General features: G+C 39.5%; 1 protein-coding gene and 1 pseudogene across 4 annotated transcripts in view; one reads left to right on the top strand and one right to left on the bottom strand.

Moving 5' to 3' along the window:
* Positions 1-20563, bottom strand: part of UBXN2B (UBX domain protein 2B) — a 40552-nt gene that overhangs the window by 12493 nt on the left and 7496 nt on the right. For 2 of the 4 annotated variants that reach the window (XM_003821974.5, XM_008975460.4), the window contains exons 3-5: positions 8688-8838; positions 6123-6206; positions 4860-4969 (exon numbers count right to left, since the gene is read on the bottom strand). In XM_003821974.5, the coding sequence (XP_003822022.3) occupies positions 4860-4969; positions 6123-6206; positions 8688-8838 (345 nt within the window). Of the gene's footprint in view, positions 1-4415; positions 4507-4859; positions 4970-6122; positions 6207-8687; positions 8839-20563 lie in introns of all 4 variants that reach the window. The other 2 variants (XM_055116568.2, XM_008975458.4) reach the window with 2 other exon arrangements.
* LOC100991088 (tyrosine-protein phosphatase non-receptor type 11-like) lies at positions 8852-19215 on the top strand (annotated as a pseudogene).

Below are 20563 nucleotides of genomic sequence, written 5' to 3'. Positions count from 1 at the left end.
GGTATTTAGAAAGTTAAATTTTAAGACAGCAATTTATATGTAAATCAGCACTAGAAAATTCCTATGAGGATAAAAAGGTAAATGTGGATATTTATTAATAAACTCCTCGGAGAAAGTTCTGAAAATTGATATGGGTGTTTTTGCTTGTTGGGTGTACTAGTCCATTTGCATTGCTATAAGGAAATATCCGAGGCTGGGTAATTTATAAAGCAAAGAGGTTTACTTTGGCTTATGGTTCTGCAGGCTGTAAAAGCAACAAGGCACCTGAATCTGCTTCTGGTGAGACCTCGGGAAACTTACAATCACAGTGGAAGGCAAAAGGGGACCCAGCATATCACATGGCAAGAGCAGAAGCAAGAGGGAGACGGGAGGTTCCAGGCTATTAAACAACCAGCTCTTGAGTGAACTACCGGGGTGAGAACTCATTACCATGGGGATGGCACCAAGCCATTCATGAGGGATCTGCCTCCATGATCCAAAACCTCCCACCAGCCCCACCTCAGTAATGGAGGTCACACTTCAACATGAGATTTGGAGGGGACAAAACATCCAAACCATGTCATTCCACCACTGGCCCCCCAAATCTCATGTCCTTCTCACATCACAAAATACAATCATCCCTTCTCAATAGTCCCCCAAAGTTTTAACTCGTTCCAGCATTAACTCAAAAGTCCAAAATCTCATCTGAGATTCAAGCCATCTTCTTTCTACCTATAATCCTGTAAGATAAAAAATTAACTATTTACTTCTAAGATAGAATGGTGGTATAGGCATTGGGTAAACATTCCCATTCCAAAAGAGAGATCTGCCAAAAGAAAGAGGCAACAGGCCCCACACAAGTCTGAAACCCGGCAGGGCAGACATTAAATCTTAAAGCTCCAAAATAATCCTTGATGCCACGTCCCATATACAGGGCATATTGGTGCAAGAGGTGGGCTTCCAAGGCTTTGGGCAGCTCTGGCCCTGTGGCTTCTCTCATGGGTTGGAGGTGAGGACCTGTGGCTTTTCCAGGCTCAGGTTGCTGGTGGCTCCACCATTCCTGGGTCTGGAGGTGGCACCTCCCTTCCAACAGCTCCACTAGGCAGTGCACCAGTGGGGACTCTGTCTGGGGGCTCCAACCTCACATTTCCCTTTGGTGTGGCCCTCTGAAATCTAGGTGCAGCCTCCCATGCCTCTTTCACTTGTGCATTCTGTGTGCCTGTAGGCTTAACACCATGCGAAAGCCACCAAGGCTTACAGTAGTGGCTTGTGCCCTTCAGAGCGAGTGGAGGCCCAAGCTATACCTAGGGCTTTTTGAGCTGCGGCTGGAGCTGCAGCAGCTGGGATGCTGGGAACAGTGTCCAGAGGCTGCACAGGGCAGCTGGGCCCCAAGTTTGGCCTCCAAAACTACAATTTTCTCCTAGGACTCTGGGCCTGTGATGGGGGTTGGGGGGGGGCTGCCTTAAAGGTCTCTGAAATGCCTTCAAGGCTTTCTTCCCATCATCTTGATTAGTAGCACTAGGCTAGGCTCTCTTCTATTCATGCAAATCTCTCTATCAAGTGGTTGCTCCACAGCCTGCTTGTATTCTTCTCCTGAAAACACTTTCTCCTTCTCTACTACATAGCCAGGATGAGAATTTTCCAAACTTCAACTGGCTCTGCTTCTCTTTTAAATATGAGTTCCAACTTTAAATCATTTATTTGCTCCTATGTCTGACCACAGGTTGTTAGAAGTTGCCACAAAGCCTCTTGAATGTTCTGCTGCTTAGAAATTTCTTCCACCAGGGCCAGGCGTGGTGGCTTACGCCTGTAATCCCAGCACTTTGGGAGGCCAAGGTGGGTGGATCATAAGGTCAGGGGTTCAAGATCAGCCTGGCCAAGATGGTGAAACCCATCTCTACTAAATACAAAAATTAGCCAGGCGTGGTGGTGAGCACCTGTAATTCCAGCTACTTGGGAGGCTGAGGCAGGAGAATTGCTTGAACCTGGGAGGTGGAGGTTGCAGTGAGCCTAGATCACGCCACTGCACTCCAGCCTGGGTGACAGAGCATGAATCGTCTCAAAAAAAAAAAAAAAAGAAATTTCTTCCACCAGGTACCCTAGATCATCACTCTTTAGTTCAACCTTCCACAAAGCCTTAGGGTATGGACACAACGCAGACAAGTCCTTTGCTAGGGTGTAACAAGGCTGACCTTTACTCCAGTTCCCAATAACTTCCTCATTTCTATCTGAGAACTCATCAGCCTGGACTTCACTGTCCATATTTCTATCAGTACTTTGGTCACAACCACTTGAGAAGTCTCTAAGAAGTACCAAATTTTCCTTTGTCTTCCTATCTTCTTCAAGGACGTCCAAAGTCTTCCAACCACTGCCTATTACCCAGTTCCAAAGACGCTTCCACATCTTCATGTATCTTTAGAGCAATGCCCTACTCCTTGGTACCAATTTTCTGTATTAGTCTGTTTGTACTGCTATAAAGGAATACCTGAGGCTGGGTAATTTATAAAGCAAAAAGGTTTATTTTGGCTCTTGGTTCTGCAGGCTGTACAAGTAGCATGGTACCAGATTCTCCTTCTGGTGAAGCCTCAGGGAACTTACAATCATGGTAGAAGGCAAAGGGGGACCTGGTGTATGACACAGCAAGAGTGGAAGCAAGAGAGAAGGGGAGGTTCCAGGCTCTTTTAAACAATCAGCTCTCACTTGAACCGCCAGAAGAAGAACTCATTCATTACCATGGGGATGGCACCAAGCCATTTGTGAGGGATCCACCCCATGATCCAAACACCTCCCACAGGCCCACCCCCAACAGTGGAGGTCACATTTCAACATGAGATTTGAGGAGGACAAAACATCTAAACCATCTAAACATCATGGTGTGATCTGTGAGCACTGCTGTCATTCAGTGTCGAGGTAGGGGATGTCAGATGCACTGCAACAGGAGATTTGTCTTACGTGATAAAGACTCGTCTTGGGTTCCAAAGAATCATCATGTGCCCTCCAGGGAGTCACGTGGATAATACTGTCTGATCCTAAAACCTAACTCTGTCTCATATACAAGCAAAACACATTTTTAAGGCTATTGTATTAATATACTTTGAAATCTCCAGGAATGTACGACCATGTAAAGTGAGGGAAGACTGTACTTTGTTTTGTTTGGACCTGTACCAAGTCCTTGAATGCAATGCTACTTGTAGTAATTAAGCTGACAACCTCATATACTTCATTTTTCTGTTTTTATACCTGTCACATTTACATAGGAAGTGCTAGACTGCACAGAGGTACAAACTAACTACTTCTTATGTGTGCTGTGTGGTCATACCAGGGCATTTATAAACTAAAACATGTATCATTTTATAATAAATTACTTTATTTCTTCAATATATTTAAGGTAGAACATATATTAATTTCTTTTGGAGAATCACGTACATAGATTATATTATCTATGAGTTCTTCTTTGAGGATAGTGTAGATGGTTTTACAAAATATTTCTTATAAAAAGGAGACAATGGGTCTTACATAGCTGAGAACCACTACCTGACATTACTCATTTTCTTTAGAGTCTTTTCTAAAACTCTTATTGATCATAATTTGTACATTATTGCAGATATGGTGTGGCCCAAATTTTAAAATTCTTTTAATATACCACATTTGTTTAAACATTAGCCTACAAAGTTTGTGGTTTATTTTCATTTAACAATAAATTAGTTTTTATCTATATAACAGAACATTCATTCTCAATATGTTCTTTGTTTCCACTATCTTGAAATTAGTATCAATTTCTACAGTTATGTTGGTCTTCGCTTAGCCAATCAAAACTTCCCCCACCTAGTTGCTCGCAGCTCTTCCCAGTGATTCTGCAGGTTTCCAAGTCCACAGCATTGACTTAAACCATTATATCCTGTATTTGCCACCCCCATATACTGCCTCCTAGGACAGCTTCCCACCTTTCCCAATGCCTTCAGCATACTTCTTAGGGCATTTGTTGCCTTTGTTTGGTATCCTGACAGTAACTGTATATAATTTAAATTCAAAATTCATGCTAATTAGTCTTCTAAAAGACGAATTTAACCTCCACTCCATGTCAGCCACTCATCCTGGACATATTTCAACATTTGGAAATGCTCCACCTTCTATTCCTTTATGGAGTATAACCCTGTATATATAACTCTGGTTATATACAGTAAAACTCTGATCCTTTCCTACAACTTAATTCCCCAGTTTATGCTCAACTTTATGTCTTTAGTTGCATATCTACTTAGAAATAACTCCACTTTCAGCTAGTTTAATCATAACACAGAAAAGCTTTTATTATCATAGGAAAATCACTTGATTCCTCATCCTTTAGCAAGAAGAGCTGGTAAGTTACAATGTTCTTTGGATGGGTGAGAGCACTGAATATCTGAGTTTACTTTCACAAATTATAACTTCAAACTAACCTTTTGAAATCTTCTGCCAGCAGTAATGCCACATTAAAAGATTTCTAACATAAGTTGCTGAATTTCAGGCATACATGCAATGAGAGTCACCCTGTCAACAGTAAGCAGGACAGTGGCTTAGTGGGTGGGCAGCTACATACTAATTAATTCATTGATTATCACACTAAGATGTTTCTTCTTGGAGCTGGGTTCATAGTTTCATCAGATTTTAAGATGGGCCAATGTCCAATGCCCCTGGCCCACAAAATTAAGAACCAGTGACTTACATACAGATAGCAGTATATCCTTTATAAACTTAAGAATACCTACACCCCCAGCAACCACTTATTTAATATATTCCAGGAACTACTTCTTGAAAACCCATAGTGCACTAATAATGAGTAGTCTGTTAAGAAAATAAGTCCCACTCTACATAACAAATAGAATACAAATAATACATCTTACCCTCTCTTAACAGACTCCAGAAATTGAGCATTTGTTGGTTCATTGTAAGGTCTCAATTCTCCATCATCTAAACTGAAACCATTGCTCCACAGTTTAAGCAAAATCTGAACCTTTTGGGTATAGAAAAAAATATATATATATATATATATATATATTCACATATACATAAGAATATATCTCCCCCAAATAATTTTAAGTTCCAAATGTGATATCCTAAAACGTATTTACTTAATTTAAAATAGGGAGTTATTTCTACTATTCTTTATTCATAGTGAAAGACATTAATGAAACCACATGTGTTTGTTTAGCTAGTTTGCATTCAGCTTAACAAACTGACAATGGCTGCAAATACCAAAGGTCCTGCAGCTGGACCCTGGCCTCGAAGTACAATTATTGGTGGATGGTTCACAAGAAAATGAAAGCAATGAGAAAAGCTGTACTCCATGATTCCCACTTCCTTCATTTTCCTTCATCTGCACCCATACTCTTCTTTGCTACAGAGCTTAAATATTCATCCTAAGGGGAACAGAATTTCCAGTGACCTTCCAAGAAACTATCAATGTCTAAAATAAAATTAAAACTCCAAAATTTCAAAAGGCAACAGAAACAAAGAATGACTTTAGGTGTTCTTCATTTACACCTCACCTCATTTTAGATTATGAAAATATACCATTTATAATAATAACTATATATTTGTTCATTTTTCTTTTTTTAATTGATTTTTTTATCTTAAAGATCCAGGGTCTTACTATGTTGCCCAGGGTGGTCTCGAACTCCTGGGCTCAAACAATCTGCCCACCTCAGTCTCCCAAAGTGCTAGGATTATAGGCGTGAGCCACTGTGCCTGGCCCAAGTTCATTTTTTAAACACCTGTTTTTTTTTTTTTTTTTTTTTTAAAGAGATAGGGTCTGGCTATGTTTTCCGGGCTGGCCTTGAACTTCTGGGCTCAAGTGATCCTCCTACCTCAGCCTCTGGAGTAGTTGGGACTCCAGATGCATGTCACCACGCCTGGCTGCAAATTCATTTGGAAAATGAATCACACATTCTTTCAACAAATAGTTCCATATCTTTAAGTGCAAGGCATAATTGTGATATAAAACATAAAGATCGAGACTGAAAACTCACACATCATTGGTCCTTTTAACCCATGTTTTAAAAAGTAACAAAAATATATTTGTATTATCAATTCTTAATTTTAAAACCAACAGTTTTAGTAACTAGAAGCAAATATTTATACTTTTTCATTTTGATTATTGTACCTACATCTTGCAGCTGATTTTCTCCATAGATATATTCAGACCGCTTACAAAAAGAACTACCCAATCTGTATCCTCCACCTGTAAATGACTAAAATACATAGCAAGTGAGTTAAAATTCACAAAGGATTATTCAGCAAAAAGTTATTATGTGATATGTATTTTAAAACTAGATTAATTCTAATTAGCCAAAGTGGCTCATACTGGGGAGCCTTCAAGAAACAAAATTACCATAAGACTTGACTAAAAGATAATTTCAAACCATTGACGAATAATGAAATGAAAACCAAAATTTAAGTTTCATTACAGCAGTGGTTCTCAACAATGGATGTCAAAATTATCATAGAGGCTTTTTTAAAAAGACACGTTTCTAGGCATATCCCAAATTTATTGAACCATAATACCTGAAGCCATCAGGTAGTTTAGATAACCTCCCCAAATGATTCTGATGGAGAAATTCCAGGTTGAGAAATGCTACTTGTAAGAATGTATGAAATGATACCACAAAAGACACGTAACTGTTCGTCTTTAGTATATCAATATTGTGTCAGTTGATAACAATTATAAAAGCTGTATAGAGGTGGCTCATGCTGGTAATCCCAGCACTTTGGGAGGCCGAGGCAGGCGGATCACGAGGTCAGGAGATCGAGACCACCCTGGCTAACATGGTGAAACCCCGTCTCTACTAAAAATACAAAAAATTAGCCGGGTGTGGTGGCGGGTGCCTGTAGTCCCAGCTACTCTGGAGGCTGAGGCAGGAGAATGGTGTGAACCCGGGAGGCGGAGCTTGCAGTCAGCCCAGATGGTGCCACTGCACTCCAGCCTGGGCAACAGAGCGAGACCCTGTCTCAAAAAAAAAAAAAAAAAAAGAAATTTAGAAAGGTACAAAAGCAATTCAATGGAGAAAGGAGTGCCTTTCAAGAAGTGATGCTGGAGCAACTGGACATCCATAAGCAAAACAATAAACTCTGGTGTCAACCTCTCACCTTATATAAAAAATTCAAATAGATCATAGCTTTAAATGTAAAGCTGTAACATTTTTCCAGATAACAAAGGAGAAAATATTTGGGACCTACAGTTAAGTGAAAAGTTCTTAGACAATACAGCAAAAGCATGATCCGTAAAAGAAAAAAAAGGAATAAATTGGACTTTATCCAAGTTTATAGCTTTTGCTTAGTGAAAAATCCTGCTGAGGATAAAAATATGAATGACATTCTGAGAGAAAATATTTACAAACCATGTATCTGACAAAGGACCCATACCTATTAAAATATACAAAGAATTCTCAAAACTCAACAGTAACAAAATAATCCAATTAGAGAATGGGAAAGTAATGAAGAGATATTTCCTTGAAAAGAATAATACAGATAATGGCAAGGAAGCACATGAAACGATGTTCATCACTAGCTATTAAGAAAATGCAAATTAACATCATTAGTTATTAGAGAAAAAAATAAAACCATGGCATGTTATCACTATACACCCATCAAAATGGCTAAAATTAAAAATAGTGACAATACCAAGTGCTGAAAAGGATGCAGAGAAACTTGCTCTCTCATATATGTGGGAATATAAAATGGCACAACCACTCTGGAAAATAGTTTGGCTGTTTCTTAAACTAAACGTACACTTAATGTATGATCTACCAATTGCACTTCTGAGCATTTATCTCAGAGAAATAAAACCATAAGTGAGTAAAAAAACCTGTACCCAATTGCTCACAGCAGCTTTATTTGTAATAGTCAAAAGCTGGCAACTAAAATATCCCTCAATAAATGAATGGTTAAACTGTGGTATATCTATATAAAATGCTACTCGGGAATTAAAAAGGAACAAAGTTGTGATACAAGCAATAACTCGACAGATCTGAAGGGCATTATGCCAAGCGAAAAAAGCTATTCCAAAAGGTCACATATTGTATGACTCCATTTGTATAACACTGGAGTTTCACCATGTTGGCCAGGCTGGTCTTGAACTGTGATCTGCCCGCTTCGGCCTCCCAAAGTGCTAGGATTACAGGCATGAGCCACCACACCCGGCTGGTTTAACACTCTTAACATGATAAAATTATAGAGATGAAAACCCGACTGGTATTGGCTAGAGGTTAGGGATGGCATGAGAGATGGGGTGGGTGTGAGTGCAAATGGTAGGCTATGAAGGAGAGTTTCAGTTGGGTGATTACACATGTGATAAAAGGACATAGACAGAGAGAAATGCCAAATTCCTGGCTTTCATATTATACTACAATCATGTGAAACGTAACCATTGGGGGAACCACTGGGGGAAACCATTGAAGTGAAAGGTACATGAAACCTCCCTGTATTCTTTTTGCAAATGCCTGTGACTCTACTAATTATTTTGTAATTAAAAGGTAAATTAAAAAGTTGTTCAGAAATGTAAGAAATTGTCTCAACTTTCAATCATTAATAGAAATATTATAATTTTATAAAAATGAAACAAATATTTAAAACAAAAATATACAATTAGAAAAACAATGTTTGCAAATAATAGAAAAATGAAAGAGGAGGTAAAATATAGAAACAATGTATTTAGTTTAAAATTGAGCACTGACCTTAGATTTATCATCACCTGAAGCTCTTGTGGCTTCATTCAGAGGGACAGCCCCATGTTCCCTTGCCTCTTTGAAAAGTTCATTCACAATTTTCCCAGTTGAAGGTCGAACTATATTTAATCCACTGTATTCATGTTCACTTGAGTAAAACCTTTAAACATTTTAGTTCATGAATAAAAACTTAGGATAACAGACATAAACTGAAGTAAAAAGCTACATAGTCTTATGAAAATAAAAGTATTTTATTTAAAAAGAGGTATTATTTTGACTTCTATGAGAATATTTAATTTTTAAAATGGGATTAAGGAAAAGTATAATAAATAGGAAATAGATCATATACTTTCTCACTGAGTTTGCAAAGATTGATTCTAAGGGCAAGTTCAGCCTCCAGCACGGCAACTGGCTTGCTTGCTGATCCCTCAGCCTTCTGTAACTGCTTATCACATACATCTCATTCACTAATTCAGCACTTCTGATGTAGAAGGAAAAGCAGTGTCAACAGTCAAAAGATAGTCCCTTCTCCCTAAGAAGGCCACACTCAGTAGAGACCTAGTTAGTGACGAGATCTTTAGATTTAGGCAGTATAAACAGCTAATTCTAAACTAAAGGGTTATCTAGAGAGGATTTATCTTTCAGAGATATTTGGATTTAAGAGACCTACTCCCTTAAAAGCCCCTGTGTTTGTTAAAAGTAAATAATTTAGACAGTAATTTTTTGGCGACCAATTTCTACTTTGACTCCAACTTCATAAATGGTCCTAGGAAACATAAAAATTACCTTTATGTAAGATTAATAACCTACTTTTATCTTTCAAGATTTTTTCTATCAAGAATATCAGAAACTATAACAAATGAAGTATTAACATGGAGACTTCCAGGGTAAGATGACAATCAAACTTCTTTTGTTAAAATACTTGTAACTCTCCAATCCAATTCCAAATTCACACTGAACTGACACATAGAACAAAACAATGGGGGGAAATGATATCTGCCTTGGAGACTAGGAATGGAATTCACCTTCAAGGCTTTCTCCTAAATTAGAATATGCAAAACTGAGTAAGATAGAGGAAAGAACAGACCAGCTCTCACTTTGCAGTAAAGGAAGGAAAAGATCCATCAGGATGGAGAACAAGGAGACACCAGGAGAACCCTACTAAATCCCACAAACTGCAGAAGGTGGAGGTGGGGCTTCATCCTGCCAGTGCTCTGGAGAAGTACACTGGGCCCACATTTATCTAGAGCAGGAGCCTATGGAAGCCCTTGTCCCAAGCTTACACTCAAGGGTCCAGAGTAGCAAGCAAGGTTGAACACTGCCCTAGTTGGCTTTTAAGACAAGCCTTAGTGTTAGAAGCAGATTATTTTAGGTAGCGACGACAAACACAGAAAAGCAAAGCAACACTTCCTGCTGCAGCTGTCTGCTGCCGTAACACTCCTCCCCTCTCTGGAGTGCCCTGGAAACGAGGAATGGAAGTCACCTTCAAGGCTTTCCACATCTCTAATCTGGCAAAGTGAATAATCATTCCTTTTTATCTCAGTCTTAGTGAGAAAGACCTTACCGCAAAAATCGGTCATAGCAAATGATTTCCTATCTCCTTTACGGTTAATGGTTTTTATTATTTGAAATCTTTGCCTACTCTAAGGTCATAAAGATATTCTATTTTCTTCCAGAAATTTGTTTTAATTTCTATATTTAGATCCACAACCCATATGGAACTGACGTTTATAGGTGGTATAAGGTAGAGGACAAGAACTATTTTTTCTCTACATAAATGTCCATTTGTCCCAGTACCACCTAATGAAATTCTGCCCCTCACTGCTCTGCACTGTCATAAACCAAGTTGCCTATGATTCTGAGTTCTCGTATTTTGGTCCATGGTCTACTGTCAGTTCTTACTCTCTTAACCATTGCAGCTTTACAATAAGTCTTTGCATGCAGCAGTGTAAGTCCTCAACTTTAATTCTTCATGAATGTTTGGGGCAAAAATATTTAGGTTGATTGCTGAAGTAATTCTCTATACTCATTCAAACTAACTTATTAAATATAAGTGAAAAGGAATAAAAGATAGGCATCTGTAGTACAGAATTAGTACTTAGCTGGGCCTTAAAAGGATTTAGGACATTAGGACTTAGATAAGCACAGAGGACAAGGGACAAAATTCTAGGAATGAAGAGGAACACAGGAGGAAAACATCAAAATGACCAGAGGAATCAGAAAAAGAATCAGTCTTTTACAGTTTTCTTTGTATGCAATTATGTCATTACACATAATGAGCTTTATTTATTTCCAATTTGTATACTTTTGTTTTTCTAATCTCATTGTGCTAAAACCTCCAGTACAAGTTGAATGAAAATTGTGATAGGGGTTACCCACTGATAATGTTCCCAACTTCAGAAGAGTTGAGCGGTTTCAATCTTTTTAGATCCTAATGATGATTACCCAAACCTTAAACTTATTATCTGCGACTGGTACCCATCTTTCCCGTGCATTTACTCCCTGTGGTAAGATTTTTGCTCCCATTGTGCTACTGAGTCTCAAGGTTTGCTACTGAATACTCAAAGGTTCTGAGTTATCTTCTCATTGCCAAACACAAAAGACTTCCCTCAGTTATTAAACACTTTCCGAAACATTTGATCCTTTTGAGCCTATCCTCCTTCTCCCTTTCGCTGTTTCATAGTTGAACTCTCTCCTGGACTTTCATCATACCAAAATTGCTTGTTTCTTTGCCCAATGGGATCCAACATCTCCTTCTCTATTTTACTGAGTTTTCTTCCTCCTCCTCTTACATAAATATGCCTATATACTTGACTTCAATTCCCCTCTATTTAAGCTCATGTCATCATCAAAATATTTATCCACTGCCAAAGATAACCTCTTCCTATACAGATGACTCTGAAATATGTGCTTTTACCACTCACTTATGGTCCAGTGTTGAATTTAAAAGCACCTGCTAGATAGTTCTACTTCACTCAAGTTCATCTCCAAAACTGAAGCTATTTCTACACATAAGCCCTCCCATTAACAATCACACTTTTTCCTGTATCCCAAATTTAAAACATTTAAGTCTTCTCTCTTTCCCACTGGCTTACTCCCTATATCCCATGTCATTACATTTCTACAATAAACACCTTGAAAATATCCTGCATTAATTTCACCCTTTTCTCTCCATTCCATTGACACTACCTCAATCCAAAATTTATTTATATATTTTTTGAGACAACATATGGCTCTACTGCCCGGGCTAGAGTGCAGTGGCGTGATCTTGGCTCACTACAACTTCCACCTCTTGGACTCAAGCTATCCTGCCACCTCAGCCTCCCGAGTAGTTGGGACTACAGGCGTGCACCACCACGCCTGGCTATTTTTTTGTAGAGATGGGGTTTAAGCCCTGTTAACCAGGCTGGTCTTGAACTCGTGAGCTCAAGCGATCTGCAACGCTTCAGCCTCCCAAAGTGCTAAGATGACAGGCGTGAGCCACCGTCCTTGGCCTTGAATCCAAAATCTTATTACCTCATTCCTTAGTTTACCTCAATTGTTTCTGTCTTGATTTCTTTCTCTCTTTATCCTGTTCTCTCCATCCTCATTAATTTTATATAGTATTGCCAGTCCTATTTTCCTAAATGAATAGTAATAGCTAACATTTATCAAGGGATGACTATGTGTTTAGTTAATCCTCCTAACAATGGTATTACTCCTATTTTACAGGTAAGAAAACTAAGACTGAAGGAGTTTAAATAACTTGCCAATTGGCAAAACCTTATTAGAAGACAGAGAAAAAAAAATTACAGGGAGGAGGAGCAAGCCAGCCTGGGGGGCGGCTGCACAGTCTCCAGGATCCCCAGGCCTGGAAGGGGGTCTGTGCACAGTCGGCTGGCTCCGCCCCGCATCTGGTCCCGAGCGGGCCTCCCTCGGGCCAGCCCAATGTGACCGAGCCCAGTGGAGCCTGAGCAAGGAGCGGGTCTGTCACGGAGCCGGAATGTGGGAGGAACATGACATTGTGGAGATGGTTTCACCCAAATATCACTGGGGTGGAGGCAGAAAACCCACTGTTGATAAGAGGAGCTGATAGCAGTTTTTTGGCAAGGCCTAGTAAAAAGTAACCCTGGAGACTTCACACTTTTTGTTAGAAGAAATGGAGCTGTCACCCACATCAAGATTCAGAACACTGGGCCGGTCACGGTGGTTCACACCTGTAATCCCAGCACTTTGGGAGGCTGAGGAGGGCAGATCACAAAGTCAGGAGATTGAGATCATCCTGGCTAACATGGTGAAACCCCGTCTCTACTAAAAAATACAAAAAAATTAGCCGGGCATGGTGGCAGGCACCTGTAGTCCCAGCTACTCAGGAGGCTGAGGCAGGAGAATGGCATGAACCCAGGAGGCGGAGCTTACAGTGAGCCGAGATCATGCCACTGCACTCCAGCCTGGGTGACAGAGCGAGACTGTCTCAAAAAAAAAAAAAAAAAAAAAAAAAGATTCAGAACACTGGTGATTACTGTGATCTGTGTGGAGGGGAGAAATTTTCCACTTTGGCTGAGTTGGTCCGGCATTACACAGAACATCACGGGCAATTAAAAGAGAAGAATGGAGATGTTATTGAGCTGAAATATCCTCTGAACTGTGCAGATCCTGCCACTGAAAGGTGGTTTCAGGGACACCTCTCTGGGAAAGAAGCAGAGAAATTATTAACTGAAAAAGGAAAACATGGTAGTTTTCTTGTACGAGAGAGCCAGAGCCACCTTGGAGATTTTGTTCTCTCTATGCGCACCAGTGATGACAAAGGGGAGAGCAATAACGGCAAGTCTAAAGTGGCCCATGTTATGATTTGCTGTCAGGAACTGAAATACGATGTTGGTGGAGGAGAACGGTATGATTCTTTGACAGATCTTGTGGAACATTACAAGAAGAATCCTATGATGGAAACATGGGGTACAGTACTACAACTCACGTAGCCCCTTAACACGACTCGTATAAATGCTGCTGAAATAGAAAGCAGAATTCGAGAACTAAGCAAATTAGCTGAGACCACAATAAAGTCAAACAAGGCTTTTGGGAAGAATTTGAGACACTACAACAACAGGAGTGCATAATTCTCTACAGCCGAAAAGAGGGTCAAAGGCAAGAAAACAAAAACAAAAATAGATATAAAAATAACCTGCCCTTTGATCATACCAGGGTTGTCCTACACGATGGTGATCCCAACGAGCCTGTTTCAGATGACATCAATGCAAATATCATCATGCCCGAATTTGAAACCAAGTGTAACAATTCACAGCCCAAAAAGAGTTACATTGCCACACAAGGCTGCCTGCAAAACATGGTGAACGACTTTTGGCGGATGGTATTCCAAGAAAACTCCTGAGTGATTGGTCATGACAACGAAAGAAGTGGAGAGAGGATAGAGTAAATGTGTCAAATACTGGCCTGATGAGTATGCTGTAAAAGAATATGGCATCATGCGTGTTAGGAATGTCAGAGAAAGCGCCGCTCACAACTATATGCTAAGAGAACTTAAACTTTCAAAGGTTGGGCAAGGGAATATGGAGAGAATGGTCTGGCAATACCACTTTTGGACCTGGCCGGACCACGGAGTGCCCATTGACCCCAGGGGTGTGCTGGACTTCCTGGAGGAGGTGCACCATAAGCAGGAACGCATCATGCATGCAAGGCCAGTCGTGGTGCACGGCAGTGCTGGAATTGGCCGGACAGGGACATACGTTGTGATTGATATTCTGACTGACATCAACAGAGAGAAAGGTGTTGACTGCGACACTGACGTTCTCAAAACTATCCAGATGGTGCAGTCTCAGAGGTCAGGGATGGTCCAGACAGAAGCACAGTACCGATTTATCTATATGGCGGTCCAGCATTATACTGAAACACTACAGCGCAGGATTGAAGAAGAGCAGAAAAGCAAGAGGAAAGGTCATGAATATACAAATATTAAGTATTCTCTAGCGGACCAGACGAGTGGAGATCAGAGCCCCCTCCCACCTTGTACTCCAACTCCACGCTGTGCAGAAATAAGAGCAGACAGTGCTAGAGTGTATGAAAACATGGGCCTGATGCAACAGCAGAAGAGTTTCAGATGAGAAAATCTGCCAAAACTTCAGCACAAAAATAGATGTGGACTTCACTCTCTCCCTAAAAAGATCAAACTTTCGCAAGAAAGTTTATGTGAAGACCAAATTTGGATTTGGAAGGCTTGCATTGTGGTTGACTACCTTTTGATAAGCAAAATTTGAAACCATTTAAAGATCACTGTATTTTAACTCAACAATACCTGCTTCCCAATTACTCATTTCCTCAGATAAGAAGAAATCATCTCTACTATGTAGACATTATATTTTATAGAATTTTGTTTTAAATTGAGGAAGCAGTTAAATTGTGTGCTATATTTTGCAGATTATGGGGATTCAAATTCTAGTTACAGGCTTTTTTTTTTTCTTTTTATAACCTTAACCAGTTTTAATTTTTTTTTCCTCATTGTCGGGGATAAGAAGAAATGATTTGGGAAGATTAAGTAACAACATCTTAGAAAAGTGAGAACAATCTTATTTACCGTCATGTATCCAATAATGGATAATTCATTTTGATGGCTTCTATTTTTGGCCAAATGAGAATTAAGCTAGGGCCTGAGACTGTCAGAAGCTGACTGGTCTACCTTTGCATTGGCATTAGAGTCATAGAAAAGGAATCATGGATATTTATGAATTAAGAGGTGTAGCTTTTTTTTTTCCAGCCGATGACCAATTACAGTTTGGCTTTTGACTGAGAAGGTTGTGGTGGGAAAACGTTTGCCATATTTTCTTTGCATTTGAGTAATTGTCTTCTACTCAGAAAAAAGGCATCTATGAATGACCAGTGTTTTTGGTTGTCAAATGTTGCTGACAAACTTACCCTAAAACTTCAGTGGCTTAAAAAAAAAACCCCATCCCTGGCTGGGCGCGGTGGCTCACGCCTGTAATCCCAGCACTTTGGGAGGCCGAGGCTGGCGGATCATGAGGTCAGGAGATCGAGACCATCCTGGTTAACACGGTGAAACCCCATCTCTACTAAAAATACAAAAAATTAGCAGGGCGTGGTGGCGGGCGCCTGTAGTCCCAGCTACTTGGGAGGCTGAGGCAGGAGAACGGTGTGAACCCAGGAGGCGGAGCTTGCAGTGAGCTGAGATCTCGCCACTGCACTCCAGCCTGGGTGACAGTGCAAGACTCTGTGTCAAAAAAAAAACAACAAAAAAAACAACAAAAAAACACAAACCCACCCCCAACTGTTCTTCAATCTGAGTTGGGCTCAGCTGGGCTGTTCTTCTGCCAGCCTGCAGGTGGCCACTCATATGGTCAGCAGGTTGGCGGAGAGACTGGGATGTCTGGGCTTCTCTTTCTGCCTGCAGTCCTGAGTCTCTCCTTCTTCGTGTAGTCTCTTTCAGTGGCCTGGCTGGCAGGTAGCTAGACCTCTGACATGAAGCTCAGAGCTCCCAAGAGCTCAAAAGCAGAAGTGGCCAGGCCTTCTGAAGACTTAAGTCCAGAATTGTCGCAGCTTCCCTTCTACTGCCCTCTACTGATGATGATGATGATGATGATGATGATGATGATGATGATGATTTCGTCTCATCAGAAGAGAGCTGGAGTATGCCCTCTACTTACTAAACAAGTCACATGCCCAGACCAGATTTTAAAAAAGGGTGTGAAGTAGAGGTGCAGTTAATTGGGAGGCCACTAGTCTAACAGACGGTCACAACCACTGCCATGGAAAACCAAGGATATTAGCAAAAGCAGAAGTTGCTAGTGACCTTGGGAAGCCAAAACTGCTTACAGTAGCTGAGACAAGCTGAAAGACTGAGAAATAAAGAGAGGGTCTTCAAGAAGCTTCCTGAATGATTTCTGCCAATCCTGAGCCTGTTTTTGGAACCAGTACTTGGGGAAACTGATCTTGTGAGGATGGATGTGTTTAGGGACTCAGGGCTTTTGAAAGCAGCACCACCCCACTGGGGCACCCCCAGACTTGGGAAATGTGACTCTTTCTTAATGCCACTGGTTTTTAGTCAGGCCACAGTGAGAAGGAACAGCCCTAACAGGCCTCCAGCCAGGTTGAATGAGATCATTTTTGTTTTAGCCAAATGGTAAGATTTGCTAATGTTCCACCTTAAGTGCCTTTTCCAAAGACATCCCTCTTCGCCTTATATGTTGAATCATCGAGTGTGGATATTTCAATGAAAATATCATTAATTGACTTTTGTGATGGTAATAAAATGCTATGGCATCTTTGCTGTGAAGTTATTGTTTCCTCGGATTCTTCTGACTTTGGCTCCTGAAAGGAAGGCCTAGATCCAGCCCTGGTAGTAGTTCCTTTCTGAGGTCTCTCAGTCTCTTAAGACCCTGAGTTAGTTTGGCTGCCATTCTCACTAACAAAATGTGTATCAGCCCCTATCCCTGCCCCCCAATATTCATTGAACTTTGAATTGCTTCAGAACACGGGTGTGGCCTAAAGGTATTCCCTTATTAGGGAAATGTCATGACTGCTGTCTTCTAGTAAAACTTGTAAAGAAAAAGATTCCAGTTCAGTATTTGCAGCAAGAAGCTTGAATCCTGTTCTTTTTATTGCATTGTTACATTGACTCATTCTCCATTTTGCTTTGGTTTTGTTTTGACTTGACTTTGGGGGTAAAGTCTTTCACCAGCACACAAGAGTTTGATTGTACAAATATATCTCCTGTATTAACATCTCTGCCCGTTGCTTAAGATCAGTTGCTTTTATACTCAGAATGGAAATACCTGATCTTGGCTAGCTTTGTTTGTTATATTGATTTCATTTAGATTTCCCTCCACAAGGTCAGCAAACTATCATGTTCTTATGTAACCTTAGGCCAAGGCCAGAGTTATCATAGTCCCTAGGTTGCTAAGGCTTATCATGTGTTTGGTAAAAGGTGATTGCAGGTTCTCAGATGAGGTTACTTTACATGGGATGGAATCAGGCAGAGAGGCTGGGATGATGGAGAAAGCTTGAGGTGCAGGTTTTAAAAAAAGGTGTGGAAATTAAAGTTCCAAAGAGGTGGTTGCTGAGGAAGTGAGAGAGCCCAGGGCCAGTAATGAGAGAGCCCAGTCAGTAATGGGTGAGTCAGGTTATTTGGAAAGTTGGTATGACAAATACATGGTATTTGTCTACTTCTAGGTTGCTGGTAGGTATTAAATATGCACAATATTCCAGAGCTCACTGAGGGTTTTAAAATTATAAGCATAGGATTTTATATTTTGGGGTGAAAGAGTTATCTGGCACATGGTATTGGGTTTTTTTAAAAAAGACAAATTTCACAGTCTTAATAGCTTTAAAAAAAAAAACTAAAAGGCGCTTCATGTCTAGTGTGTGGCCCTCCTGAAACTTATGGTCATCTCTCCCACTGAAATCAAGGTCTTTTCAAATGTGGCTAAATGGGGATGAGAAAACATGTGTAGGACTTTCTTGGTGTGTGTGCCTTCTTTAAAGAGCCCAGTTGCTTCGGGGAAACAGTCAAGAAAATGGTCAAGATTGTTTTTAGAGGTAATTTTATTGGGGATTTTAAGAACTAATAATATCTTGAGTTATTTTTAGTTCAGGGGGATGTGGAAAGGTTTGCAATTGTGAACTGTTTTGTTTTAGCTTAGTATCCATAAGGGAAACTTAGACTGTAGACATAACTACAAAGCCAGTGCAGTTTTTATTTTCTGTATGTTGTTGGGGGAATCAAGTTTTACATATAGCAAGCACATGGCCTCCCTGATGTCAGGATGCCTTTGTCAGGATCTGTATTTGCCCTTAATTTTATTGAAATACCTTTTCCTTCTTCCTCTTGAAAAGTTCCAAAATATAGTTTATTGTATCTTTCATCATTAAAAATTTGTTCTTTTTTCACTACAGGCAGTTCACACAAGGCAAAAACTATTGAACAGTTGGTTTTAGTGGGTCATATAACTTTGCTGTATATCAAACTAATTTTGACAAGTTTTCATCCTAAGCCTCAAATCATGTAATTAATAATTTGTCTGTTTATTTGTGACCTAATTGTAATTCTTTTATTAATAAAAGCTAATGGGAAAAGGATCCCTGATTAAGCTGATGACTAGACCTACAATTAATTTTCCTGCAGTATATGAAGTACCAGAGTATTAAAAGATATTTAATATTTTATCGATAAATCTATCTTTTAAAGGGAATATGTTTTAGGATGTCATCTTTTGATGTGAATCATGTAAATGTTGATAATATGCTGTTTATTATACATTTAGTGTTTCAAGAGATTCACTTAATTGCCTTTTTGCCCACTTATATTATGTAGTCTATTTGCAACTGTTTTTTAAAAAAATGACATTAAAAGAATACTTTATGTAGAGAAACATTAGTGGATGTTAATTGTCTCCCCACCTATATTTATGGGTGTTAGCGCAACTGCTTTGCTAGTTGCAAAGCTGTATTATCAGAGTAAAAGTGTATTTGTAAACTGTATGGGAACTAAAAATTAGGAATAAAACCATTTTCTTATATGAAAACAAAAAAATTACAACTGAGATGTATCTATCTTGAGTCAAAGCTTTTAACACTGTATTATAGTTTTGTCACTAAATTTTTATTAAAAGACAAATTGACTTTCCACTGCCTTCTACACAGGGGCAACTTATCTTCTTGGTCTTCAAGGCTGTATCCGCAACTGGCTACATAATTTGTGAGACCCAGTGCAAAGTGAAAATCGAGTCCCCTTGTTCAAAACCAATTAAGAATTTCAAAACAGTAACAGCAAAGCATTACTCCAAGCACAGGGCCCTTCTAAGAATGGGGCCTTGTGCAATAGCACAGGTCACATGCCTATGAAAGCCTTCCTGGCTGCACCCCCATCTATCCAACCTTATTTGCTACTAAGCTACTAAAGTTCTGCTGGTTCCTTTTCTGGTTCCTCTGGTCATTTTGATTATGTGACTCTCTGTTCCTGGAATTTTGTCCCTTGTCTTCTGTGCTTATCTAACTCCTAATATCTTAAATCCTTTTAAGGCCCAGCTAAGTACCAACTCTGTGCTAGGCATCTTATTCACTTTATCTCATTTAATTCTCAAAGCAATACTACTATATAATGACTTGTGGAGGACATATCCAAGTTCTGATTGTGATATTTAACTTTTCATGGATGAATATGTCAAAACAGGCATCAGACTATATCCTGAGGGTCTTTCTGTAGATTACGTAACTCCTGTTGTAAATTAAAAACACAGACCATCTTATGTCCAGAGTTTCAGATAATGAAACTGTCTTGGCTTAAAATGACAATGAGACAATAACTGTTTTGATTTCAAATACTGCCCAAGGAGGTGGACCATGAAAATAAGCACTGTTTTCTGTACCAAACAGACCTGTAGAAATACAACGAAACTGGGAAAATTTCGATATTGAATATGAAATCAAAGGAAGTATACACTTAGCATTAGAAGATATCATACTTAGAAAAAAAGATTGCAAACAATTTGCTATACATTGTATTATAAACAGATTAAACACAGTTTACGTCTCAACCTATATATTTTAAGGAAACTCAGTTCTTTTGATAGATAAATTATTCTAGAAATCAAATGTGAGGCACAAAATCCTTACAAACTGGATTACTGAATTACACCTATTAATCACAGCATTGTTTCAGACAGCATAAAAGAAAACCCTTCACTGAAATATCTTAATGACTATATTTGAATAGCAAGGAAAATATTAATACAGTAATCTTATGATAAGAACTCAAATATTAAGTCATTCAACTTATGTTCAAACTGGGGAAACAGTGGCCAAATAGTGAGTAAAATGTAAGTACACAGATACATATTAAGTACTTTCAAGACTTGGGAGAATATATAAATTAAAGAAGC

This window comes from Pan paniscus, chromosome 7 (genome assembly GCF_029289425.2).
Source record: "Pan paniscus chromosome 7, NHGRI_mPanPan1-v2.0_pri, whole genome shotgun sequence".
Classification (NCBI taxonomy): Eukaryota; Metazoa; Chordata; class Mammalia; order Primates; family Hominidae; genus Pan; species Pan paniscus.
This window is presented reverse-complemented; position numbering and strand designations above follow the sequence as displayed.